Source organism: Entelurus aequoreus, linkage group LG12 (genome assembly GCF_033978785.1).
Source record: "Entelurus aequoreus isolate RoL-2023_Sb linkage group LG12, RoL_Eaeq_v1.1, whole genome shotgun sequence".
NCBI classification, from domain to species: Eukaryota; Metazoa; Chordata; class Actinopteri; order Syngnathiformes; family Syngnathidae; genus Entelurus; species Entelurus aequoreus.
This window is the reverse complement of record NC_084742.1, coordinates 20,092,697-20,120,438: the sequence shown is the minus strand read 5'-3', so window position 1 is coordinate 20,120,438 and position 27,742 is coordinate 20,092,697. Positions and strand designations below refer to the sequence as shown.

Here is a 27,742-nt window from a genome sequence, read left to right as displayed (position 1 = left end):
TTTAATATCTCTAATTTTTCCATCGACTTTTTCCAAGTTATTTTAGGCATGTGCTCACGAACAACAAAGATGACTAATTCATTCATATTTATTTATACTGTAACTGTGCTGCTCATTTAGCTGTTACAACAATTAAAAAGACTAATAAATTGTTGTCCATTTAAAAGAAATGAAAGGCTAGGTGCTAAAAAAAAACAATTAACCTTGTTTATGTATTTAAAACAAACAGTAAAATGGCAGCAATGAAAACAACAAAACACAAAATCTAACTTACTCAAAGAGAAATGCATTTTGTGATGTTTAAAAAGCTGCACACTGGTGTAACGACTATTGATTAACTCTTGGCAGTTTTAGCACTCTAATTGACTCAATTTGTATAATTCTATATAATTAATAGATTGTATGTGTAATCTTTATGATACCTCCGCATTGGTGACTGTCTATCTTTCTCTGTTTGTGTGTTCACGCGCGGTTGGTGTTTGTTAAAGTGCCTTTTTTGACGGCATTGCAAATACTCAATGTGTAGAATTATATATTTGATTAATTCTTAAAATGTTGGCTATTTAATATAATGTATGCATTGGTGCCTGTCAGTCTCTCTTTGTGTGTGTGTGCACGTGCGCGGTTCGCGTTTAAGTGCCTTTTTTTCGGCATTGCAAATTGAGGCTGCTTTAAAACATACTTGAATTGATGTAGACCAAGTTTAGCTGGCTGAATTGGGCTAAAATGATATTTAAAGTTATTTTTCACACAACTTTGTCTCACTCTTGTTAGCTAGCTAGCAAGGTAGAAGCTAACACTTTTACCGAGATTGAGACCGCATCCTCTCTCCAAATGTCCGACATCATGCCTCTGCTTTAAATGCTTGCGTATCACAGATGTACTGCCATTAAAAAAAAGGTCCACTTAGCAAAATGAGCAAGGTATTCATGTATTTAACAAAAACAAGAAGAAATGTCTTCACACTTTACATGTAGTTAATGCGAGTGGCAGTGTGGGCCGTTTCCGCCCCTAAAAACACAGTGATGACGTCACGACAAATATTATTGTCAAAGACAAATTTTATTGTCGACATTTTTCTACAATGACGACTAATCGTTGCAGCCCTACTGCACAGACACTCTTGCTGTGACCCAAAAGAACCCTTTGAGGTTATGTAAATAATCTAATGGTTTGTGAGAAGGACTGACAGGTGAATATTGAAAAGCCAGGTTCTGTATGCCTTATTATGTAAATTGGCAGATCCTTGAACCTCCACACTGTTTGCTGTCCAGATGGCTCATTTAGCGGGGAAGTTCATGATGTAGCATTTTCAAACGGCCTCTGAAGGCACCTCTATCTAAGGTTGGATCCATTACCATTGGAACGTAGATGATTCACAATTTAAGGACAAACGTCCAAATATCTCTGGTTAAAGTAATACAGACGGTACCAAAATGCGTAACTAGCGTGGACACGCGGAGCAAAAACACATAATATGATAATACACAATGTAATAAAAATGCATAATTGATAGGTGTGTAACGATTGATCGATATATCGATAGATCGACTAGTTGGCCTTCCAGAAGCTATATATGTCGAGCTAACATTGTTTTAAAAGCTAATGAATCAATTTTATCAACACTATAAAAGAAAACATTGGCTTTAAGAACAGCGGACATTTATATACAGCTGTTTTTACCCCTTTTTGAATGATTGTATACCGCAAATGTTCTGTGAAAAGATCCAAGATAGCGCTCTCCACTGGGCACCGTCATGGAGGCGTCCGACTCAACCTCCTTTTACTTCTTTTCCTCAGCTTCTTGTCCAGAGCTTGAAGGACATACTCTGGAAAAAGTTTTTTATGATCAGGTGACCTTAATAAAGCCGAAAGAGCGCATAAATGTCTAACTTTTGGACCCAGCTACGCTCAAGTCCTTCTCTGAGCTGGCATGCTATGCCAAACCGACAGACCGCTGCAGACGGGGTCACCAGACAACAAGTCGAAAGGAAAGTGCGGCAGACAGTGAGGAGATGACCATAGACTCTGGAGCATGGTTAGCGAAAGAAGGCTAACTCTTCCAGTTATCCATCCATTTTCTACCGCTTGTCCCTTTTTTGGGTCGCGGGGGGTGCTGGAGCCTATCTCAGCTGCAATCGGGCGGAAGGCGGTGTACAGCCTGGACAAGTTATAGTACTGGCAAATGTTTAATATTTGGAAATTATGATGGACGGACTTCAACTTCAGCGGCAAGACTCGGGTAGGAGGAACGGCTGCCCTTGTTAATAAACAGGCATGGTACACAGACAGTAATATGATTTCAAACTCCTGCTCTGAATGTGGAATATCTGACTTTGATGTTAAGGCCATTTTATTTGCCCAGAGAACTGAAATGTATTATCGTAAGTGTCGTGTACACCCACCCACCCTCTAAGGAGGAGCCTGCACTTAAGGAAAATACACAAGAGGATCAATGGGCATGACAATACGTACCTGCGCTCTGCTGATTTTTGGTGATTTTAACCACTGTAAACTATGGTAATACTTTTGCAAGAAATAACAGGAATTTAGGAAACTTCACCTTCAGTGTCCAGTATTTATTTCAGTCACACTTGTTGAATTTTTGAATTGTTTCGGATCGTATAGTTCTAAAAAAATAACGCCATTCCTGAATCGTATCGGCAACTATATGCTGATTTAAATTGAATCGTTGTTAAAACAAATCATTACACTCCTAAAAAATAATACATTTATAATTGAATCGTAGCCCCTGAATCGTAATCGAATCATGAGACTATTTCCACGCCTACATCTAACACAGTGTTGTTTTCAGCATCACTTTGAAATCATTACTGTAGCTTTTTTTGTTGCAGTGAGAAGGTTCTTTAAAAAAGGATATATATGTCCGAAGCGTTCATTTTGTGAAAAACTATAACTTGAGATTAACCTGTGATTGTGGTCCCGTGTAATTGGGTCACAAGAAATATGAAAAGCGTACCAAATTGTCAAGGATGTCCATGAGTGCAGGCAGTTAAGCCCTGCAATGGATCATCAACAGTCTTCAATGTAATTGGTAGCCTTCAGTGATGTATGGTTGACATGAGGTTATTGTGCAGAAGACCGTAATTGCTTAAAGCTGCTTAGACTTTTTTTGAATAGCCTACAACGTGCACACTCGCTGTGGGACACCTTTTGAGCTTTAACAGTAGGATATACTAAAAGACTATCCCACTTTTTGAAACTGACCTGATCTACAGTGGGAATGCACCATTTTGCAAAATATGTGAATTCCAATTTTCTCACTTGTTGATTATTAATTTGTCTTACATACACAGAGCCACACGCTTTCATTTGAAAGAAGTCACACTATTTTCTATTATATTATTGTAAATATTTTTAATATCATTATTTGACTTTTCATTGTCTTATTCTGCTATAAAGAAACTTCTAATGGTCTTTCTGACATTCTTCATGGAAGGTCTCGGAAGGACAGTTTAATAGTAATGAATAAAAAGACAAAACAATCCATCAAGTCAGACAAAATGTTGGGCTAATGCAACTCCACGATACAATCATGCATGTAATAAAGGCAAGTCAAATGAAAAATAATTTAAAACTCCAAAATGATGAGTCATGGAAAGTGAGAAAGCAGTGTCGGCTGTCATGCTGAGTCCTCGAGTAAAATGGCAGCATTTGTTAAGTATATTTTGTTAAATTAGAAGTTGTGGCTTGTACAGCCCTTTGAGACACTTTTGATTTAGGGCTATATAAATAAACATTGATTGATTGATTGATTGAAGTTTGAATTTGACTATTTAGAATTAGAATGTATGTGAAATTGTGAATTGAGATTTTGTTAAATTTTATTTTGTTTTGTGTGTGTGCACTCTTTATCTACAGTGTTCTCGGAATAGCCCTCTGTGCATAATGTAACCTGACTATTTTACTACAGTACTTCCTATCTAATGCCTGCTACAATTACTTCACCGCATTCTTCTTTCGTTGTGTAGCCGTGTTTTCAGAGCCTGGACGTGTGCATGCGGTTGCCATGGCAATTTGTTATTTTTGCTGGTTTTACCATCTGCTCTGTATCTCACTTTTCACTGTGCTGCACTATTGAGTTGCAACTTGCAATCACATTTGTACAGACATTATCGCTGAGATACATTTCTTTTCTGCTGTTGATGCGTTCATAAACTGAGCTTTGCATGCAAACGGCACGTCAGTGGGAGGGAAAGATGAGCGAGGAGCAGGAGGAGGTGAAGATTCACAGAGAGAGGCAAGAGTGTAGGAGGAGAGAAGGCCAAGTCAGAAGAGATTTCTCTGCCAAGGACATAACACACACCATCATCTGTTGTAAGAAGGGTCTTTGGCGTATTCATTTTACTCTTCTACTCTCAAATGCTTCCCTTTAATTTTAGCACTCTTTCTCTGTGTTGAATGCATGTCGCTCAGCTCGAGGTGCTTATTACAGACATGCGGCTTCTCTGTAGTTTCCCTGAGACGTTTCCATCTCGAATGACTGCTCAAGTGAAGATGATTGGTACCTCCTTGTGCTACTTGATGCCTTACTTGCTAGCAGAACAGTGTAAAAACATTTGATACGACCCACAATTGTGAAACCGTCGAAGTAAAGCTTGTTTGTGGTTGCAAAATACTTGCTTGTGAGTTTCCAGAAACCTGTTTTCATCATTCGTCAAGGGCCTCCTTTAAAAAAAACAACTGAATAGCCCTGCAACCTAACGCAATTAAGAGATACTGAGAGCTTTGTTTCTTTTCAATTGTATGATGTGACTCATATATTCCTTTAGTGCGATGAAATGTTTGTGATTCACCTTTGGCCGCACCCCAAGAAGTGATTTCATAGCAAGTGTTGTGTATTAGCCGTCTGCGAGTGTGAGTAGTGCATACTGGATCTATTACACTCTGGCTCTGGTAAACAGTGGAAAATACATGAACTGGATGTACACCAGTATAAAGTTTTTCAAGAAAAAATTGGAAAAGGTGTGTTGCTATCTTAGGTTTATTTTCGTGTTGCCAACATAGGCACATTATTTAATCTTATAACATCAGGAACAACTAGCTGTAATTGCAAACTACTTTAATGTAGTCTGAGTAGAGCTGTCCTCTTGTATTGGACTTTGCATCATAGTGCTCGGTAAGGAATGTTGTCCTACTTTATGCAGCCCTGCACAGCATTTTTATCCCTTGACCAGTGACCCACATAGAAATCAAAGGAAACGCAGGGCCAACAAAGACTGAGAAAGTACTTTTAGTACTCTAGGCAGATGGACGGCGATTGTTCATGTCAATGTGTGAAGGGACCTGGTGGTGTATTATGAATGATACATAATTTTTTTTTTTTTTTGTTGAAAGGACTAGTTGGTACAATCCCTGGGGACTCTGCATGGCAGGGGCGTCCTCCTCCCTGAGCCAGGCTTGCACCTGACCGCATACCTAAGTGAGGCTAGGTGACACTGCTGGGAGGCTTTTCCACCATTGGGACACATCTTCAGTTGTGGGCCCCAGCGTCACGGGGTGTTTCGGCCCGGCTTACCACAAGACACCCTCTGCTGAGGAAGGGCCCACCCCAGGGTGATCAAATCCCTGGGTGTGTGTGTCCCATTAGGTGTTAGCCTTAGCAGCCCAGCTGGTGTCACTCCTCCTCAACCACAACCAATGGCTCGTCCTCTCTGCTGTGTTGGCCAGCTCTTTAATGGCCTGTCTGTGAGCCTGCCCCCTGACTCCAACCTCCCTAAGGAGCTTTGCTGTTGTGCTAGCTACAAAGCCCCTACAGCCCACCTCCACTGGGCGCACCCTTACCCTCCAGCCTCTGTCCTGTGCCTCAGCTGCAAGGTTGGAGTACCGCAGCTTCTTGCGTTCATATGCTTCTTCGATGGCATCCTCCCACGGAACTGTCAGTTCAATGATAAAGACAATATGGGAGGTTTCAGACCATAGGACGAGGTCTGGACGCAGGGTGGTCGTTGCGATCGCCGGGGGGAAAATTAGCCTCTGATCTAAGTCGACTCGCATCTGCCAGTCCCTGGCTGCATTCAACGGGCTTAGATCAGGATTTGAAGGTCTTGTCTTCAGCTTTTCCCCCTCCCGAACAAACGCTGGTAGGTGTCGGCACACATCCTGGTTGTTGATGGGTTGGGCGTTGATGGATATCCTCCTGCACTCAAGTTTGTCAGCTAGACATCTGAGGACCTGGTTATGTCTCCACGTATATCTGCCTTGAGTGAGGCTGGTTCTACAGCCAACCATTATGTGCTTGAGTGTTGCTGGGGTTGTACACAGGGGACAGGATGGGTCCTTTCCAAACCATTGTTGCAGGTTTAGTATCCAATAGTATCACTGTGTAACGGTGCGTAAAGAGGTCAGTATGTTTCAAGCTTGTATCTGTCAGCACCATGACGATGTCAGCAATTTGTCAGTCTGCTGCTGTCATGCTGAATCACGGAAGGCTAATGCCAGTCCTGGGGATAGGTTGATTGGCAACACTAAATTGGCCCTAGTGTGTGAATGTGAGTGTGAATGTTGTCTGTCTATCTGTGTTGGCCCTGTGATGAGGTGGCGACTTGTCCAGGGTGTACCCCGCCTTCCGCCCGATTGTAGCTGAGATAGGCTCCAGCGCCCCCCGCGACTCCGAAGGGAATAAGCGGTAGAAAATGGATGGATGGATGGATAATGCCAGTCCACATGCTTCTTACATGACCCTTATAGTCTTTGTTGTCAGTGCTATAAGGATGTTTGGGAATATGCCTAAAAGAGAATAACTGCCGACATACCGGTATTTCACTAAATAAGCGTTTGTCACATGCAACTTTAAAAAACAGTGCATTTGTAAAAAGAAACAGTTAAATTCCCACATTTATTAAATAATGGAAATGTGCACAAACCTGGAACATCTGAGCCCTACAATAAAGAAGCTTGTCTGATCTCTCGGTGCAGTCTACAAAATTTTAGAACTGTCTGCATTTCTTTATTTACAATAAATATATTGATTATTGACATTGAATAATAGATTTTATAATTGTCCATGTCCGAATTGCGATTAATCTAAAAATCGATTATTTCCCCGACCTAAACTGGAGCTCTTGAATTAAACAGGGGTGAGAGGGTCGATACAAATATTGACAGTAACAATACCATTCATAGTATCAGTATATTAATACTGTAGTGATTAGAAAAAAAAGAAGTATTATCACAAAAGCGTGTTTTGTTATTGTTTTTCAACTCAAGTAATAAGTCCTGTGTTTTTGTCTGATTATAATAGTGATCAAAACTGTAATCATTCAACGATCTTTAAAATTTTAAGTATCAGTCAGTATCAGCATTTTAAAACGTTTTAACCATTTTTATCAGCCTTTGGAACCTGTTTTGAAATGGTTCTATTATCATTTACATGCCAAATAATGTATTGTGATATATTTTGTTATCGAAGGAGGCTGCAATATGTATCCCAATATAGATTTTAGGCCATATCACCCATCTCATCATACACCCATCATGTATATGTCGAGCTAAGACAGGTTTATAAAAAATGTTGACAATGTGTTACATGATCACAGTTTTTCTGCAGTGGGTTTACTTTAGGTTTACTGTTCATTCACCTTCTTGTAAAAACGGGGGCTGCCACATATTTGGTTGTCTCTTGTAACAATGGCAACTGAGACCAGAAGGCCTCTCCATCCCCCACGTAGACACCATTTCCACCCCCACCTTTTGTTAACGGTGCGCCCCTGCAGCTATGGGACACTGAAGATTGGGAGAGATCAGGATACACTGCCACTGTACTCCAGCCATCCATCCACTGTCCCTGTATTACATGAAACAAAATACATGCCAGGCTGCAGTGTTGATTTAATCCACAAGAAATGGTGCAAATACAAACGTTTATTTCATTGCTTTATTAGTCTTTCGAGATCATATTTTCATGTCTTACGTTGTGCCATTCCATTCCAACAAGAGCTTTGTTAAAATAACTTCCTGCTGCTGTGGAACTTACAAAAACAAATCAATAAACAGCCATCGGCCTGTCTGCCATTGACTGACGTTCGAGTCAGTAGAAGCTCAGTGCTAATGGTGCTTTTTGCAGCAGACATCTAGTCTAGTGAGTGCTTTCTGCTTGCTTGCTGCAGTTATTACCAGTGTTTCTCCAGGTGAGAGCATATGGTGAGCAGTTAAAGTGTGGAAAGAGGATTTTTAAGCAAACCTGTAAAAATGTTCAATGTGTGGTATTTTTTCCAGATCTGTCCAAGAATCGTCTGTGTGAGCTTCCAGAGGAGCTTGGTCAGTTCATTTCTTTAGAAACGCTGACTCTCTACCACAATGGTATGCGTTCACTGTCCTCCTGCCTGGGCAACCTCCAGGCCCTTACCTACCTCAATCTCAGGTGAGAAAGATGCTCTTTGTTGCTACTGGGAATTTAATTATAAACAATATAATGATAAACAGCGGTAAAACTCCCTACATTTAGTAGTACAATTTTTAAATTAAAGTTATGGTAAAACTTTAATTAACAACCGCACTTCGATAAACTCACTAGTGATACTGCTCATTTACTTACTGGAGAAGCATGCTAGCAAGCTAATCGCCAGCTTGCTTAAATGCTAACATGAATACAAGAGACATAGACGTATGACACAGAGGTGTCTACACCTGCGTAAACCTGCCTGATGTCCCATAAACTGGATGTGCGACCCTAATTTTACCTTTAGCATTAAAAAACACTAACCTGTACAAATCACAATGGAAGAAGATAAACCTATATAAACATTCAAAAGGTGTGCTTGAAAAGTACTTTGGAGCACATCCAACAATACCGTGATAATGATAACTGTGATAATTTTGGTTACAATAACCATGATGTTACGGTACATCCCTAATTGCTACCTATGTTATTGCTAAAGTCAGTAAATCAAACTAACTGCTTACTGACCTGTGTCTCAGACTACTTTTACACTGCAGGCCAAAGTTTTTGAAATCTGATTTTTTCCAGCTGACTGTTAACACTGCAAGAAAATGTGATATTTTTTAGACTCCAGTATAAACGCGCACAATGTGGCCTCAATGTCACTTGCATGCGCAGTTCGATAGTGAAAACAAAAGCAGTTGACCAGATTCCGTAAATGAACAAAATAAAATAAAAGTCACCAAACTTCTTTTACGTGAAAATAAATGTAGGTAATATGTGTGAATGAATATTTACAGTGTAATATATTTTGGAGGGTTCTAATCTTTTTATAGCTGTTAAGTAGAGGCGTCACAGACATCAGTGTGATTATTTTTGAACTCCCAAATGTAAACAACTTCCGCAATGTAGGTAACATGTAAGCAAATATGCCACAGAGTACACGTCAATTCTGGTCCTTTGTTCAGAATCAAAGTATATAATATCTACGTATCTTCATACATTACATATAGCTAGATATTTGCGCACTATTGACCAGCGATGAACCGAAAATCTGGCCGCCAAAAAAATACTTTGTTCACCGAAACCGGATGTTGTGATGATGTATCCACTTCCACTGGCAAGCTCACCCAAAAATTACACAAAAGTCACATATAGGATGCATTCAGGACACATTTCCGGTTATACTAAAGTCACATTTTAAAATCTCAGATTCCAATCGAATTCAGACTACTTCCTGATGTGGCCTGAATGTGATGATATAAGATCAGATTTAAAACACTTTGGAGCGTTTAGACTGGCAAAAAATATCTGATTTGTGTCAATTTAAAATCAGATTTGTTGTGTTTTTAGGCACTTTTTTATTGAAATGTGAAATGAAATGGATTGTGATATTAATCAGAAATCAGAAATACTTTATTAATCCCCGGTATATTACCGTATAATACCGTATAATACGATTATCTCTCGCAGAGTATCGCTTTTTTTGCAGTAATCTTTTATCACAGGTATTTCCTTTCATCGCTCCTTACATATCATCTACAGTAGGACGGGACATGAGTGGCTGAAAATTTGGCCAAGCCGAATTCACAGAAGAAAAAAACTAAATAGGCGCTAATATGGTGGACTCGAGCAGGGAAGTTAAACTTAAAGATGCACCAGCATCGTTGAAATCAAATATGTGCATCTGTCAAGTAAGATATGGGCTTGTAAAAAATGTCTCACAAAAATGCCAAATACAGCAAGCACAACAACCATCCACAGCCAGCCACCTAAACTCATTCTGAGCTCACACACAAGACTGTGCTTGAAAAAGAAAGATTTTTCTATTCAAAGGTTTTTTTTTAGTTTCTACGTTTATAGAGTTGATCTACTTGAGCATTAAGCTCTAATTGGATTGACTAATGCACTGACAGAAAGCTACTGATCATAACCAAAAAAAAAAAGTTTCAACCATGTAAAAGGTTTCAAAATAAGAGTCTTTACATCTATGTGCATAAACATTAAGAATTCTTAACACAATGTATTTATGGCGGGCAAAATTCAACATGGTATTATATTGTGTTATAAAATTGATAATGTCGTAATTAAAAATATATATGTATATTTATTTATTTAAAAGCCATATTTTGGGTCGATTCTACTTCAAGGACATGGCACCTCCGCTATGCAAAGTGTCGCTGTACTGCTATCACGCTGTGCGGGGTTAGTGGTGAGCAAGGCAATACAAGAAGTTGACAGGCAAGAAGTAGAGGGCATTTTTCTAACATTTACATTGCAAGAAACTTGATCCACTTCATGTACAATTGCAATAAATTGAAATTTATCATTTTAATTGGTTTTTGACTCCGTTCGTCCAAAGTCATTTAGTGTACATATTATACAACTTGTATTTTGAGATGCTTTTTTAAAAATGTATCAGTAAAGTTTGTAGAATATCTCAATATATCACTATACCACAATGTCGCAATATTGTATCGTATCGTGATTTGTTGAAGTTCTTGCAAAGACCCAGCCCTAGGCAGCCACAGAGAAATTAATATATATTTGAGACACAGCTTTGTAGCCTCATAAAGTATTTTACAGCTCGCAGCAATCATAAGCATATTAACTGTTTACTGTGATCAGTACATTCATAATTAGTATGAAACGTGTCTTTGCGTCCCCAGCCGAAATCTTCTGTCCAGTTTGTCTCCGTCAGTGTTTGAGCTTCCTCTTCTGCGGGTGCTCATCATCAGCAACAACAAGCTGTCTTCATTGCCCGCCTCCATATTCTCCCTCACACATCTCCGACAGCTGGTAGGTACCACATACACACGCCACACACATGCACGTGTTCCAGTATCATTCTATTGTGTTTTTTCATGTCACTGTTTGCGTTTTGTCTTTGTCAGGACGTGAGCTGCAATGAGCTGCAGTGTTTACCCGCTGAGCTGGGCCAGCTAGAGTGTCTCCGGGACTTAAACCTGAGGAGAAACCAGCTCACTGCTTTACCTGAGGGTACACACACATGCGACTGAATAATTTCCTTGACATACAATCATTAGACCACGTAGTCAACAGAGGCACATTTTTTCACCCATGTCTAGAAATCTCAGAACTACCGCTTGTCCGCCTTGATGTGTCCTGCAATCGCATCACCCGGGTGCCCTTGTGCTACCGCCACCTGCGGCACCTTCAAAGCATCTTGCTGGACAACAACCCGCTGCAGATGCCCCCGGCGCAAACCTGCTCCAAGGGCAAGTACCACATCTTTAAGTATCTCAACATGGAGGCCTGCAAGAGGAGTCAGGAAGAGCTGGCGAGACACTTGAGGCCCACAGGCTTCAACAGCTGGTCAGTGATTTTTTTGCTCAGCACAGCCACATGATCACTAACCTCATTGACCCAATGAGTGATGTGCATATTGCAGTTTGTCAGACCAGGAGCTGTTCACAAGTCAGTTTGGAGGCTTGGACTCTGGTTTTAATAGCGTTGATAGCGGCAGCAAAAGATGGTCTGGAAATGAAGTAAGTCCACACGACAAATACGTGTTAAACATGCTAGTGCAGACCTGCCAACACATACTGTATGCATTTTACATACTCTGCACATATTTTGACCCATGAATGTATGCTTTGCTGTTCTCCAGGTATGCATTATATTGCATTTTGTCAGTTTAGTCCAAGTTTAGTCCCTAAAGCCTGGATTAAGCTCCGATGTCCAGTAATATGTATGTGTGTATACGTCCAGTCAGCAGATGATTTCTCAGAGCGTTCCCTCCGCATGTCTGAAGTCAGCAGAGACCAGAGAAACCTGGAGGAGGAGGAGGAGGAGGAAGTCTCTCCTTTAGACGCTAGCAATGGTGAGCACAGCCAGTAGAAGACATCCTGTCAAACAGCAGAATAGAATAAAAAGTCCATTGTGCTCTATCTGCAGTCAATGGCCAACCTGAGCAGATGGACTTCAACAGCACCATGACAGAGAAAGAGGACGACGAGATGAAGACAGACCTACCAACGCCTTCTCTTGCGACACGCCCACTTGTATGTGTGTCGCTATGCCCGACGTGATGCTCCTTCCTTGCACAACTTCCTCTTTTGATTGTGTCACTTATTTCCAGCAGCTGAAGGAGAGAACGTCGCCGTCCCACAATAACGACTCCACAGTATGCCGGTGTGTAACTTTTTATCACTTTCCCACAGTTTCATGCTTGTGTTCCAAGGTCACGTGACACAATATTTGCAGAGCTGGGGAAAGTCAACAGAACATTCTTTACTTAATCAGCCACCGGCCCCTATACTGTGTACTTTGAAAAATACCTTTTACATTCATCACCATGTGGACACCTGACAACAATCACTAATTCAGGGTTTCTTAAATGGCGGTACTTGTACCCCCGGGAATACTTGACATAAATACAGTACATCCGTAAAGTAGTTTAGTTTATTAAGGATCCCCATTAGTCTACACCGCAGTGGAGACTATTCTTCCTGGGGTCCAGGCAAAAAACATCACACAATCACAAAACAAAAGATTAAAATGCAGTACAACATGATCAAATAATAAAATGTTGTAATACAAAAATAGCAACAACAAAGAACCAAAAAAATAATAATAACTTCGAGTTTACATAATATTGTTCATACCAAAGATAAAAAGAGCAATATAAAAAAAAATATATATATATATATTTTTGCAAAAAAAAATAAAACAAAGAACCAATGGCCTAAAATATATACATTAGTGTACCAAAGACAAACAGTAAGTGACGAAAAAAGTTCCATCCACCATTTTCTACTGCTTGTCCCATAATCAATAAAATAGTCAATAAAAACAGTCATGACATTAGGTACAGTCTAGAATAATCTCTTTCCGCAATACTTCTCCTCTTAGTCTATTCTTAAAACCCACTCTGCTGGTGATTGATACCAGATATTGTGGAAGTCGATTCCAGTAAGTGATTGCCCTATACATTACAGTCTTTTTCAAAACATCACTTTTGGGTTTAAGACGGGTGAAAGCACCTCTTAGGGCTAACCTGGTACCATAGTTGTGACTTTCACTAGCAAGCAACAGCTGAGAATACAGATATGAAGGTTTATGGTATGTATAGATTGTTTTTAAAAATAGAATCAAACTACACGCTACTCTTTCACCAACTCTCATCCATGACAATTCATTATGCATGATCTCAACGCTGGTCCTAAATGAGCAATGGAGAGCGAGTCTGGCAGCTCTGTTTTGGGTAAACTGGATTTTATTGAGTTCTTGTTTAGATGCATTAGACCAGATTGCTGGGCAGTAGTCAATATGTGACAATACAAGGGATTGTATAACTTGTTTCGTAGTTGTTAGTTAAAAAATAGGCACTTCTTCTTATGATTGAGATGCTTCTGCTCATTTTTGTTACTATGTTATTAATGTGAGTGGCCCAAGATAGTCTTTCATCTATTGTAACTCCCAGCAACCTGGCTTCTTTAACTTGTTCAATATGAACTCCGTTCAAAGAAACATTCAATATGCGTTCTTTTCTATGAGCATGTTTTGAGCAAATAACAAGCCATTTTGTTTTGGAAATATTAAGTTTCATCTTATTTTCTGTAACCCATTTAGAAATCTGCATAACCTTGTCTTGTAGTATACTGCTCAGGTCTGTGCAATTATCAGCATAAGCATATATTGTGGTGTCATCTGCGTAAATTGCACAGCAACCATTCTTTAAAATACATGACATATCATTTACAAATATTGAGTATAATAAAGGTCCCAGGCAACTTCCCTGGGGAATACCACAATATAATGTTTTAATATTTGAAAGGGTTCCATTGAACATGACACATTGCTGTCTGTTGACTAGGTAGCTTTTCATCCAGTTAATCGCTGAGAGTTTAAAACCATAAGCAGACAGTTTTATAAGTAGTAGTTTGTGGTCAATAATATCAAAAGCAGCACTAAAATCTAATAGCACTGTGCCAACTAATAATTTACTGTCAATTTGTTTTAGCCAGTCATCTGTTAATTGTGTGAGAGCTGTGCATGTTGAATGGCCAGTTTATATGCATGTTGAAAGTCTGAATTGTATTCACAGGGCTTCACTTTTTCCATGTTTTGTAATGTTACAGCCTTATTCCGAAATGGAATAAATTAATTTTTGTCCTCTACACACAATACCCCACAATGACAATGTGGAATTTTTTTTTAGAGATTTTTGCAAATGTTTTTAGAATAAACAAATAAAAATCATGTACGCAAGTATTCACAGCCTTTGCCATGAAGCTCAAAAGTGAGATCAGGTGCATCTTGTTTCAGGTTTAGTGGATACTGGAACTATAAACCTAATTTATAGGAAAATTAAACGGTGGGTGTGGTCAATATGACGCCATCATATAATTTGCATAATCTGCGATCCATATATTTTCTTTAAAAAGGGTGAAAAAAAGTTATACTTACATTTAAAAACATTTATTAATTCGTATGAACATGTATTTTTCTTACATTGTTCTTGCTCCATTTTCAATTGTTGCTGGTTATTGTACAATGCACTGTTTTGAGAATTTTTCAAGTTTCTAAAGACTTCTCCAACCCTTTCAGTGACTTTTTCTTTATCAAAAACTATCAACCAATCTAGCATCTTTCTCTGGTGTTATTGGAGACTACTCGTGCTATTGCTCGATGTCCACAACAAACAGCGAGCGTTGCAGCGAGCCTTATTCACGTCACGCTTGCTTTGCGCTGCTTCTCCAGCCTTCTTTTTCCCTTAAAAGCTGCCACTGTCCTCTTATTTGCACACTGCACATTTTGTAGATAGCTGTCCATGGGTGTATCTCGGATATATTAAATCATGTCCATACTTCAGATATGTTGCCTCTGCTCCAGATATATCCGTACATATTACTTGCATCACAATATCTTATTTGGGCAGCGCTGTTTCTGAAATTTCGGTACATCACTTGTCAATAGTGCGCAAATAATAGGCTATTTATATATCCATGCATGAATGGATATATAAATAGGTGTGGCAGCTTTTATTTTGCCATGGCGGGTCGCCTCGATCAATTACATGTTGGAGAAACCCTGAGGGCTTTTTGAATTGATATTGTACAAAGTTTTTTTCAAGGGGCGAGGGTCCAAAATGCGACTTTGGGGCTATTTGTGGCCTGTAGCATATTGCAAAATGAATAACATACAAAAAACATAATTAATAAAGGGAAACGAGTGAAAAGGTCTAATGCAAATTGGAAAAGACAAAGTTAATTTGCATTTTTTTCTTTAAATATATATAACTTGTTAGCCTATATGATATTGTGCTTTAGCCTTCTTTTTTACAAAGTTGAAAATTAATGGTTTATTGGTAATTAACGTGAAATTATTTTATATGAAATTTTTTATTCTAAATGTTTAAAAAAAAGATCATTGTTTATGAGCACTGTTTTTGGACAGTTATAAACTAGAGTGATTGATGCTGCAGTACTGTGTTTTATCAGTTTTTGTAGAAATTAAATTAATATCTTATAGTATTCTTGGCTGAAATATATAATCCACAGTGGATACTTCACTGAAAAAAGGATTTTCCACTGCCTACATGAACAGTTAAAGTACCAATGATTGTCACACACACACTAGGTGTGGTGAAAGGTGTCCTCAGCATTTGACCCACAAATATAAAACAAATATACATTAATTTAACAGGTGCATATTGTTGGCGAATGTGATATTAATCACTGTTGACCAGTGTTAGGTTAGTTACTGAAAACCAGTAACTATTTACAGTTACTATATTTCAAAAGTAACTCAGTTACTTACACCAAAAAGTAATGCGTTACTGTGAAAAGTAACTATTTAGTTACTTTTTTTCCCTTCTTTTTTTTTTTTAAAACTCCCATTAATGCCCTTTTAGCCTTCATTTCAGTACTGTTATTGCACTGGAGAATAATACAATGTGTTGATCAACTTGACATGCATTTGCATCACTGAACTCTGCTAAGCAATGTGGTCTACATACAACACACAAAGACAAAGATATGTTTCAAAGGGCCAATTTATTTCAGGCCAGAACAAATTGACAAAACTATTTTAAATAGCTGCACCATAACATACATAAGTAACAAATAGCATAATAACAACATAGCTGTAAACCTGGCTTCACCTAAGGAAGGCACACGTGACATACACAAAGCCTAACCAGGCAGATTTGAATTGTTGTTTTGGGCAGTAGACGGGATCTTTGATCCAAGACACAACTTACAGTTAACTAAAATGTTCTTTTCTTTGTGCTCGACAAAAGAAAAGAAGTGAGAATATCTCATACTTGCCAACCCTCCCGAATTTCAGTGCCTCTCCCCGGGACAACCATTCTCCCCACCTCCTTTCCCTCCCCTCCCCACACCCACACCCAGACACACGCCTCCGGCTTGTGACACAAGAGATTCAGAAGGACGACACTGCAGCGCTCCAATAAAACCCACTCAGATCTTCTGTTTCTACCTATACTACATAAAAAATAACGTAAAATAATACAGTAACGCATCATGTAGTAACGACAACTGAGTTACTGAATATAAAAAATAACGCGTTAGATTACTAGTTACCGCCGAAACTAACGGCGTTACGAAGTAACGCTTTAGTCCCAACACTGCTGATGACAGACCACGCCATTAACTGTATTTTTTAATACTCGTTACACTGATTGCAGTGACTGTCTTCATCCAAAAGGGTAGACAGTTTAACTAAAACAAGTTTTGTTCTCTTTAATGTAGAGTCACTTCGCACAAAGAGGTTGCCTCGCACTCGTCAGCCTCCCCATCACCGCTGTTCCCATCCAGCCCCACCATGGAGGAACGGCGCCAGCCGGGTTCGCTGCTCATCTGGCAGGAGCGAGAGCGACTACAGCAGCAGCAGCAGGGGGAGAAGGCCAGGTAAATCATAGTTTACTTGAGTCATGGCGGAGTCATGTTTCATTGCACAACAAAGGTTCTTCCAGAAAGCCTTGTGTACAGTGTATAACATATTGTAATATCACAGATTATAAATGAAATGCATGATGAAGCTAAATTCGAATGCAATTATCGGAGGCTTTGTTAGTTTATATTTGACTATAACATAGTGCTAGATCGTCATAAAGTAGACCATGGATACCGCTCTAATCCTCCCAACACATCTAATTATATGCTGCTCTATTTTTGCAGTTTACTGAAGTCACTCAGCAAAACAGGAAGTCTTGTGGCCTCTGCACCTCTGACAGGAAATGGCTCAGAGTAAGACTTTTGTGAACAGATTCAAGACAGCGAGTGCTTCCCATTTGATTTGAAAGTATTATCTACATTGTTAGGATGGAACATTTATAGGTGCATCTCAATTAATTACAATTATTTGAACATCTCATTTGTTTTAGTAGTTCAATTAAAAAAGTGAAACTCTTATAAAAGAGGTCATGGGTCTACATACAAGTTATTTTCTTCCGAGAGCAGTGTAAGTTGAGGTTTAGTGTATATTGGAACTATAAAACTAATTTATAGGGAAATTAACAACCAAGTCTCCCACACTGTAAACGGAAAGATTAGTGTTGACAATTGACAGTTCAATTTAATAAACTACTTAAATCAAATAACTTTTGCATAATAATTTGTTTTAATTCATTAAGAGATGCACCTAGGAAGTATCTGGGAAGTGAGTACACGTTACATATCTGCAAACATTTGATAATGTTTTCATGGAACAACACTGAAAAAATGACAGTAACACAGTTTACAGCTTGTATAACTGTGTAACGTTATACAAGTAGTCAGCAAGTTCTCTCTTGCTGACTACTCCCCCTTATAATTCTAGCAAGTCAGAACCATTTAAGCAACAACCCACCCAATCGCCAACAGACTTTTATTACACTACTTGTTACTTTACAGAGTAATAAGTAGTGTCCCATCAAAATAACTATACACTATCATAAGTGTCTAAACTTCTGATGACAAAAGTGACTTATTCTAACAGTCAGCGGTTGCCAATGCGAGTCAATCGCATGAATTATTTTGTCTTATTTTTTACGTCGGGTGCCCTACCTGACACAACTCTGGCTGGAATTGAACTTGCCATGAAAGGCAGAATGTGTACCATTACCTCAAGTTAGTAGAAGTAAACAATATTAACTAGGCCTGAAAAACTAAGTAAATATCAGTGTCTCTTTTTGGTGCTAAATTATTAGTATTAATTTTTATTACATGAGTGGTACCTAAATGAGGCCACAGTGCTGTATACGTCAGCCTAATTCCGTAGTCAACATTTACAATTATAGCAGTTTTGACAGTATACAACAATTATGATGTTATATCTTCAAACACTTGTTATTGCAGGTGGGTGAGTCGGCATATTTTGATGTGAACACTTGTCTGTACAGTTATCTTGGCCGAATTGCTATTTAATTTTTTCCTCTTTTCATTAATAACTATTAATTTAGCACCGAAAGGAGGCACAGATATCTATTACTTTTCTGGTTACTGCCCTCTGTCCTAGCCCATGCCGTTGTGGTACCGAGTTTGGGAACCCCTCCCTACGTATGAATGCTGCCAGCATTATTGCAGAGGTTATAGGGGTCTGGAGTCAGCCCATCAGTGTTCAGACCATATGCCATACACGGCATCAAATTGGTCTGCATTTCATGGCTGTTGTCCCAGAACAAAGCCTCTTCTAAGGATGATGCGCAAAAAACTGTTTTTGAAGACAAGTAGACCACAGCACATGGATTACTGGATCCACGTGCTCTTGTCTGATGAGACCAAGATACACTTATTTGGTTCTGATAGTGCCAAGTATGTGTGGCGGCAACCAAGTGAAGAGTACAAAGTCAAGAGTATCTTGCCTACAGTCAGGAGTGTCACAATCTGGGGCTGCAAGAGTGCTCCGTCACTGAGGTGTTAGTTCATTGAAGGAAACATGACAGCCCAGGTGTACTGTGACATACTGACTGAAACTGGGCCACAGGGCAGTATTCAAACTTAAGGACCCCAAAAACACCACCAAAAGCTAACTTGAAAAGGCATTTTTCCAGACCAAAACCCCATTGAGCATCATCTTCAAACGGCAGGTGGCACAAGGGCTTTAACATCCACCAAGTCTGTGATGTCATCATAAGGAGCAATGGAAGATGATTTTAGAAGAAACCTGCGATGGTCTAGTGAATTTAATGCATATGAAAGTTAAAGCAGTGCTGGAAAATACTAGTAGCTCCTCAAAATAATGACACTTTAGACATTTTCCCGAAGAAGTGTACTAGCTTTTGTGGCCAACAGTCTTGAGTACTTAACAAACATTGTACAAACATGTAAATTCTTCAGTCAATCATCAAATATTTGCAAGAAGACCAATTAAAATATATGATCAAATATTTGTAAAAATGTATGGGGCGTACTCACTTACGTGAGGTAGCATATATTAATTGAAAGTCATCAATATGCTGGCTTTAGCAAGTGTTGTAATGTGTGCTTTGTTTCCCTCTAGTGGTCTGTCACCAGATAGCAGCCCACCCCACCGTGGACCCCAACTGAGATGTGCAGTAAGTCTGTTAATTTTGACAGCTGTTTATTAGGTCATCAAAGAATTGTGCAATTTGTTGTTCTTATAGCCAGACCTGTGTGTTTAATTCCGTACCTGACCGTTTCGGCTACAACTGTGGCCTTCCTCAGAGGTGGTCGTGTAATGTTGCTGTGACGTGTCTGGTCAGCTGATTTAAACCATTTTTGGCGCTGTCTTCCTGCTTGTAGTAGCAGGCGGACAGTGCCATCTGCAGTCCGACCTCTTCAGGACTGTGTCCAAGGTGTGGTAAAGTTTGTCTGCCCCTCGTCCCGGTTCAGTCTGGGCGGCGCGCTTCTGGATCTCGATGGCTTCTCTGATCCGACGGTGGTATTTGTTGCTCTCTGTGCCGATAACACGTGCATTGTCCCAACCCATGAGGTGGCCAGACCCGTCACAGCAACATCACGTGACAACCTCTGACAAAGGCCACAGTTGTAGCCAAAACCGTCAGGGATGGAAATAAATACACAGGTCTGGCTATAAGAATATGAAATTGCAAAATTTTTTGTTGTAGTCTTGGTTATAGTCATATAAATTAATTTAGTTTTAGTCCAGTTTTAGTCGATAACATTTTAGTTGACTAAAATTACAGTAAATTTTGTCAATTGAAATTTAAAGTATAGCCGACAACGCATCTTTGAAGTTGTCTTGAAAGCACTTATTATTATTATTATTACAATTATTATTGCAGAGCATCTCAAAAACTAAATTATTTTCAAATGTTGAATAATACATGACTAAAATGGTCACATGAAGAAACTAACTAGCTTTTTTCGAGATTGGCGGGCAAGCTCACCTATGCGTACAACAAAAGTAGTGCTAGAGTAAGCAGTCTTGCTCCTCTACTGTATTTAAAGGGGAACTGCACTTTTTGGGGAATTTTGCCTATTGTTCACAATCATTATGAAAGACATGACGGATGGATTTTTTTTAATGCACTCTTAAATATTGAATACATTTGATCAAAAGTCAATGGAGCCTCTGGGAACACCCAAAAACCTCCATTAAGGTTTTATATAAATGATGTAAGTACCGTATTTTTCGGACTATAAGTCGCAGTTTTTGTCAAAGTTTGGCCGGGGGTGCGACTTATACTCAGGAGCGACTTATGTGTGAAATTATTAACACATTACCGTAAAATATCAAATAATATTATTTAGCTCATTCACGTAAAAGACTAGACGTATAAGATTCCATCGGATTTAACTATTTGGAGTGACAGATTGTTTTGGTAAACATATAGCATGTTCTATATCAGGGGTGTCAAACTCAAATACAGAGTGGGCCAAAATTTAAAACTGAACAAAGCCGCGGGCCAAAGTTGAACAAATTAACCTTTTAATAGGGACCCAAACAAGTTTTGCATTGAATATTGAACAAGCAAGGCTTATACAACTTTATAGTGACATGCAAAATCGAGTTTCAAATAATAATAATAATAATTAAAAAAATATCAATGGCATATCAAATACAATTTAAATAAAAATGTAATGCCTCTTTTCTATTTGCAGCCTTCTGAGGTAAATATCAACATTAACTTTTTCCACAGACTAATAAATTAGAAAATAAAATAACAATCAATAAACCAACCATTCAGGACTTTAAACTGCTCAGTTTGCAACACACTGATCTAATCTGATGTGCCCAAGCCAGATACCTGGCATCTTTTCTTGGATGCTATTTCATTAATGTCGGGGCTCAGGCTTTGAGCTGAGGCATCTTTCATTATCGAACAAAGTTGTTCATCAGTCATTATACCTCATAGTCCACCCGGACCACAGTATTGGGGGCGTGTTTAAAGGCACTGCGTTTATCGTCCTCCACAAGCTGTCGTCACGTCTGCTTTTCATCCATTCCAACGACGTGCCGGCCCGATCACAAAAAATGTGCGACTTCAGCACGCACACACACATAAAGGCAATGCATACTTGGCCAACAGCGATACAGGTTACACTGACGGTGCCCGTATATAAAACTTTAACACTGTTAGAAATATGCGCCACACTGTGAATCCACACCAAACAAGAATGACAAACACATTTTGGGAGAATATCCGCTCAGTGACACAACATAAACACAACAAAACAAATACCCAGAATCCCATGCAGCCCTAACTCTTCTGGGCTGCAATATACACCCCCGCTATCACCAAACCCTGCCGCCCCCCCAACCCTGCCCACCTCAACCGACGCACGGAGGGGGGTGGAGGGGGATTTGGTGGTAGCGGGGGTGTATATTGCAGCCCGAAAGAGTTAGGGCTGCATGGGATTCTGGGTATTTGTTTTGTTGTGTTTATGTTGTGTTACGGTGTGGATGTTCTCCCGAAATGTGTTTGTCATTCTTGTTTGGTGTGGATTCACAGTGTGGCGCATATTTCTAACAGTGTTAAAGTTATTTATACGGGCACCATCAGTGTAACCTGTATCGCTGTTGGCCAAGTATGCATTGCATTCACGTGTGTGTGCGTGCTGAAGTCGCACATATTATGTAACTGGGCCAGCATTCGCTGGACTGGGTGAAAAGCGGACGTGACGATTTTTGGGAGGGGCACTGAAATTTGAGAGTCTCCCGGGAGGGTTGGCAAGTATGAGAATTAGTGGTGAATGCGGTGTTACCGCGGCACCGCCGCTGAATATAATTAGCGGGCCAGCTCTAGTGTTAATTTGATATCACCTCAAGGGCCAAGTGAAATTACACGGCGGGCCAAATTTGGCCTGCGGGCCAGAGTTTGACACCCATGTTCTATATGTTATAGTTATTTCAATGACTCTTACCATAATATGTTACGTTAACATACCAGGCACGTTCTCAGTTGGTTATTTGTGCGTCATATAACGTACACTTATTCAGCCTGTTGTTCACTATTCTTTATTTATTTTAAATTGCCTTTCAAATGTCTATTCTTGGTGTTGGGTTTTATCAAATACATTTCCCCAAAAAATGCGACTTATACTCCAGTGCGACTTATATGTTTTTTTCCTTCTTTATTATGCATTTTCGGCCGGTGCGACTTATACTCCGGAGCGGATTATACTCCGAAAAATACGGTATATATGTAATGTAATATTGAGCACATTTATAATAAACATTTAATATTTTAAATATTTTGATAATTTTAAGCATACGCGGCGCATTAGTTTAAAAAACGCACCACGTTTGCATTTTTTCTTCATCACTGATTTCTGCTCACTGCAGACTTTGAGCCAGCAAACATAATAAAACATCACTAACTGTGCAATGTCTGCTGTCATTAAGATGCTGACTGCTAGGATGTTCATATATTCCCATTTAAATGAAAAATGTCTCACAATCCTCGCAAAGAAACGAGGTAGGGTCGCGGGGGGAACAAGCACTTTTCGCGTTGTTCCCGCTAGTTCCAGATCCTCGGTGGTGGTCGAAGTGTCCCAACTTTTCGAATTATACCACCTTCTGTCCAGGTGAGAGGCATGATTTATGATCAACAATAAACTTACAGGGAGCAGGGAAGCAGCAGACCACTCGATGATGTAAACATTGGCACACAGGAAGTGATCACGTCACCGCTTTAAACAGTTTGTGTTAGCGCTTATAATAACATCATTAATATTTGGTTAATATTCAAATCATGAAATGTATAGGGAGTATTGTTGGCGCTTTTTCAATGGTTATTTATCAGATTTTATGGGCGAAATAGTGGAGCTTCTATTGGCTCCACTGTAAGCGGACTTTTATCTGTTTATTTAATATTTGGAATGAATTTTTAAAAAATCCATCCATCATTGTGTCTTTCATGATGATTGTGAACGATGGGCAAAATTCCCCAAAAAGTGCAGTTCCCCTTTAATAGTAACAGTAATTCAGCAGCATGAGTCATTGGGAAATATTAGTTAAGGCCTACTTACTGTTGTGTAGATGTCCTGATGATTAGCCTGCTGAAGACATTTCAAGTTGGTTGTATTTTTACCAGAGAAAATGAAGTCTACCATGCAAATGTAAACTGTGTCCATATGTCTTCTATCTTCCAGGGGTGGAAGACATATTGAAATGTGTATAACAATACAGAATAGGGATGTAACAATATGAAAATTACATATCACGGTTATTATGACCTTAATTGTCATGGTTATTATTATTGTGGAATGTGCTCAAAAAGCTTTTTGGTTATTATGACCTTAATTGTCATGGTTATCATTATTATTGTGGAATGTGCTCAAAAAGCTTTTTAAACATAACTAAAATAAATAGGCACACTGTTAGAAAAACACTATTTTGCATTTCTTGTGTTTGTTTCACTGAAATGTTTTATCTTTTTTAATAGCTAATCTTTTATTGTTGTACTGTAAATATTTTTTTGTACAGTAGCACTTGAAGATTTATTCAAATGAAAAATGCGTAACAAATAAAATCTATTCTAATTATGTATCACTTCTGGCGGGTATTGTCTGTCCTACTCTGTTCAGGGGTACTTGAACACACCATAAAAACACCTGCCTCGTTTCCTCTGAGGAAAGATCGATCATCATAATTCCGTGCTGTGAGAGCACAGCTTGTAGGTTTAATGTGCACAACTGAATGGCTTAGTTGCTCAGACAGTAATGTGCTTATAGAAGTTTGGATTGGGGTATGTTGTTTTTAATGGGCAAAGACATATGTCTCTTGTTTTCATGTTAGCATTTAAGCTAGCAAGCTGGCACCAGTAAGTCCGCTGTGGCCCGTGAGTTTATAGAAGTGCAATTATTGTTTTTTAGATCATTTTAATTTAAAAGGGTAATACTAACCGTCGGGAGTGTTGTCGTCGTCATCGTTTTTACCGTTTATCGTTACATCCCTACAATAGTCTTTTTTTTCCCGGTGAAAAAGGCAAACACCGTGTCTTTGTAGTTGTAGTTCTGATTGGATCGCCGCCGTGATTTACCCCGCCCCTCTTCTCCATCGTACTTTGATTGGATTGATTCCTAACTTCTTCTACATACCTAAAGACGAAATTAAATATGATTGGATTTTGTCTTTGTCAATAATTTTCTTCAAATTTTTATTCTACTAAATTGTCAATCAATTTCGTCCTTGTTTTCGTCAACGTGGATTTGTTTTGACTCGTTATAGCCCTATTTTAGTCAGGGGCAAATAGGTTGACGACAATACTAAGACAAAAAATGTTAGTCAACATAAATAACACTGGCAGTATGTAGTAATAATAATTCTGTCCACGTTATTTGTAAATATTTTTCACTAGTGCAAACTTCCAATGTGTCAAACGTTTCTTTTTCCACAGAGCACTGAACACCTTGTGTGTTCATCAACACTTCTTCAGCGCTCGAGGAGCAGGACAGGTACCTCAAACACACACACATTTGTAGCTCATATAAAAGTATATGCTTCCTGTTATCCATGTGCTTTGGTCTGCTTATAGTCATACACTAGCAAAATATGAAGGAAAAAAGGTAAAATGGATATTTTCCAGAGGGACTGTCCTCCCCAAAGACGTCTCCTCCGCCTGCAGAGAGCCAGAAACCCAACAGCTTCCTGTTCCGCACGTCCTCTCGCAGCAATGTCAGGCCTGCGGGTCAGTGTTACAAAGCAGCGCTGATGTTGACTAAATTGACTTGGTGTCTCTAAGTCTTCCTTTGATGTCCTCAGGTTTGTCTTCCTTTGAGTCTCGCATCACAATTCGTTCGCCTAAAGAAGAAAGCGCGGACGTCGCGCAGCTCCGCAAAGTAAGACGACTTATTCCGAAGCTTTTTTTCGTCTTCCTGTGTACTTACTGATGCTGTTGTCCGCCCCCTCAGACGCTGGAGACACGGCTGAAGATCACCCTGCCGGAGGACCTGGGGGAGGTTCTGTCCAACGGCACTGTCCTTTGCCAGCTGGTCAACAGCATTCGAGCTCGCTCTGTGTCCATCATTCACATTCCGTCCCCTGCAGTGGTGCGTCTGTCCACAACACCCACTTTAGCAGACCACTACGTACCGCAGTCAATTTTTTGTCTAACGTATGATGTTGTCTCGCCTTTCAGCCAAAACTGAGCTCAGCCAAGAGTCGACTCAACGTGGAACACTTTCTCGCCGCGTGTCGCAAGCTGGGCGTCCCCGAGGTAACAATGTATACACATACATGACATTCTGCTTTAGGGCTGCAGTTTTTTCATTAGTAATCGAGTAATCTATTAATTGATTTGTTTAATTAATCAAATAAAACACTTCATAAGCTCAATGTGTTATAGCACCAAATTTTAGGGAAAATAGTTGAAATACACAAGGATTTTTTGCTATCTTTTCTCGTTTTTTCGTGTAATTGCACATAACTTTTAGATTGCATTCTTAACTTGAGAGCATCACCATTATATTTAAGGTAAGGTAAAAAGTACTGTAGCCTAAAACTAGCTAATAAAAAGTCAAACTACTAAAGAAGGTTTTCTGATAAAGTGATAGTTATAAAATGTTAAAAAATGTTTTGACACTTGTGCTATTTGTTGAATAATAAGAAAACACATTCTGTAACTTTAATTATACTGCGTATATATATATATTCTAAATTGAGTGACAATGAATTTAACAATTCATCACATAACACATTTGATAAGGTATTATTTGGAGGTGTGGTATTTGATTTTGGGACAAACTACAGATGCTAAAATGTCCTCACATGTGTTTGAATACAACATTCGTTACACGAGTCAAACATGTACGATGGCGTTATCTGCAGGGATGCAACGATTATAGATTTACATTGTATGATTATGGTCTGAGTAATAATCATGGTTTCGTGATTACTATGCGTTAATTTCACAACCAAAAATGTATAAAACCACATACATTTTCATAGAAATAACAGTCATCAGATATTATAAAGGTACAAAATATCTATAAACTAATAGTATAGAAATAACAGTCATCAGATATTATGACAGTACAAAATATCTATAAACTAATAGTATTAAGAATAAGTGAACATAATAATTCTGTCATTAATATAAGACTAAGCTTAACTTTATTGATCCCCATTGAAAAATGGTACTTAAGTGGGTAATATACTGTTACTGTCAATTTTCATTCATGCATGTTTATGCATTTTTATAATCTTATGCTGTATGGACATAATTAGATCCCATGGTATAGTGCTGTTATTCTACAAGCTTCTGATGTTATGCTAGTGTTTTACACTTGCTATATTAACTTCCAATGCCTACCTTTTATTCAACACCAACAAAACAAAGCAATCTTTAACATGAAATGGTCACTGAATGAAGGCCTTGACAGGAATACCTGTTGCCGTTTACACTGAACTGACTAAACGCTAAGCAACTTGCCGCTAACATAATTTAACTCTGTTGTCTTACCTTTACTTTGGCGTGTAAAGCTGCACCCTATTGAAGATCTTAGACCATTTATCATGAACTTTCTTTTGGCAGGTTTTGCAAATGGTCATCTTCACTGACTTTCTGGTACATTTTTAAGTACCCAAATGTTCCCACGCTGCCAACGTCAGCTTTTTTGGGGGTGGGAAAATTTTGCTACTTTGCTCTGCTGCCATTTTTAAGCTAAAGTGGCATACAAGCTTGTCTCTCGATAGGTGCGTACAAACTTGTGCACCGCTGTTGTAACTTTGTTTTCATTGCATTCAGGTTGTGATGAAAATAACCTACCAACTTAATGTCAGTTTATAGCAATCGAGGACAGTTGAAACACACGCTGTCGTGAAGCTTTTGTGCTTAAATAACTGACTCTTTTAATCACGGTTAATAGTAAAAGTGGTTAATCGTTGCATCCCTAATTAAAGTGGCTCGCAAAAGTATTTATACCCCTTGAACTTTTCCATATT

General features: G+C 39.0%; 1 protein-coding gene across 4 annotated transcripts in view; it reads left to right on the top strand.

Annotated features, from left to right (window-relative positions):
• Positions 1-27,742, top strand: part of LOC133661677 (leucine-rich repeat and calponin homology domain-containing protein 4-like) — a 49,757-nt gene that overhangs the window by 8,876 nt on the left and 13,139 nt on the right. For 2 of the 4 annotated variants that reach the window (XM_062065071.1, XM_062065068.1), the window contains exons 2-17: positions 8,239-8,383; positions 11,071-11,200; positions 11,296-11,401; positions 11,491-11,737; positions 11,814-11,910; positions 12,134-12,245; positions 12,320-12,426; positions 12,504-12,556; positions 17,140-17,298; positions 17,569-17,637; positions 19,871-19,925; positions 25,197-25,254; positions 25,386-25,487; positions 25,562-25,638; positions 25,711-25,848; positions 25,938-26,015. In XM_062065071.1, coding sequence (XP_061921055.1) covers positions 8,239-8,383; positions 11,071-11,200; positions 11,296-11,401; positions 11,491-11,737; positions 11,814-11,910; positions 12,134-12,245; positions 12,320-12,426; positions 12,504-12,556; positions 17,140-17,298; positions 17,569-17,637; positions 19,871-19,925; positions 25,197-25,254; positions 25,386-25,487; positions 25,562-25,638; positions 25,711-25,848; positions 25,938-26,015 — 1,733 coding nt within the window. The remainder of the gene's footprint in view (positions 1-8,238; positions 8,384-11,070; positions 11,201-11,295; positions 11,402-11,490; positions 11,738-11,813; positions 11,911-12,133; positions 12,246-12,319; positions 12,427-12,503; positions 12,557-17,139; positions 17,299-17,568; positions 17,638-19,870; positions 19,926-25,196; positions 25,255-25,385; positions 25,488-25,561; positions 25,639-25,710; positions 25,849-25,937; positions 26,016-27,742) is intronic. The other 2 variants (XM_062065069.1, XM_062065070.1) reach the window with 2 other exon arrangements.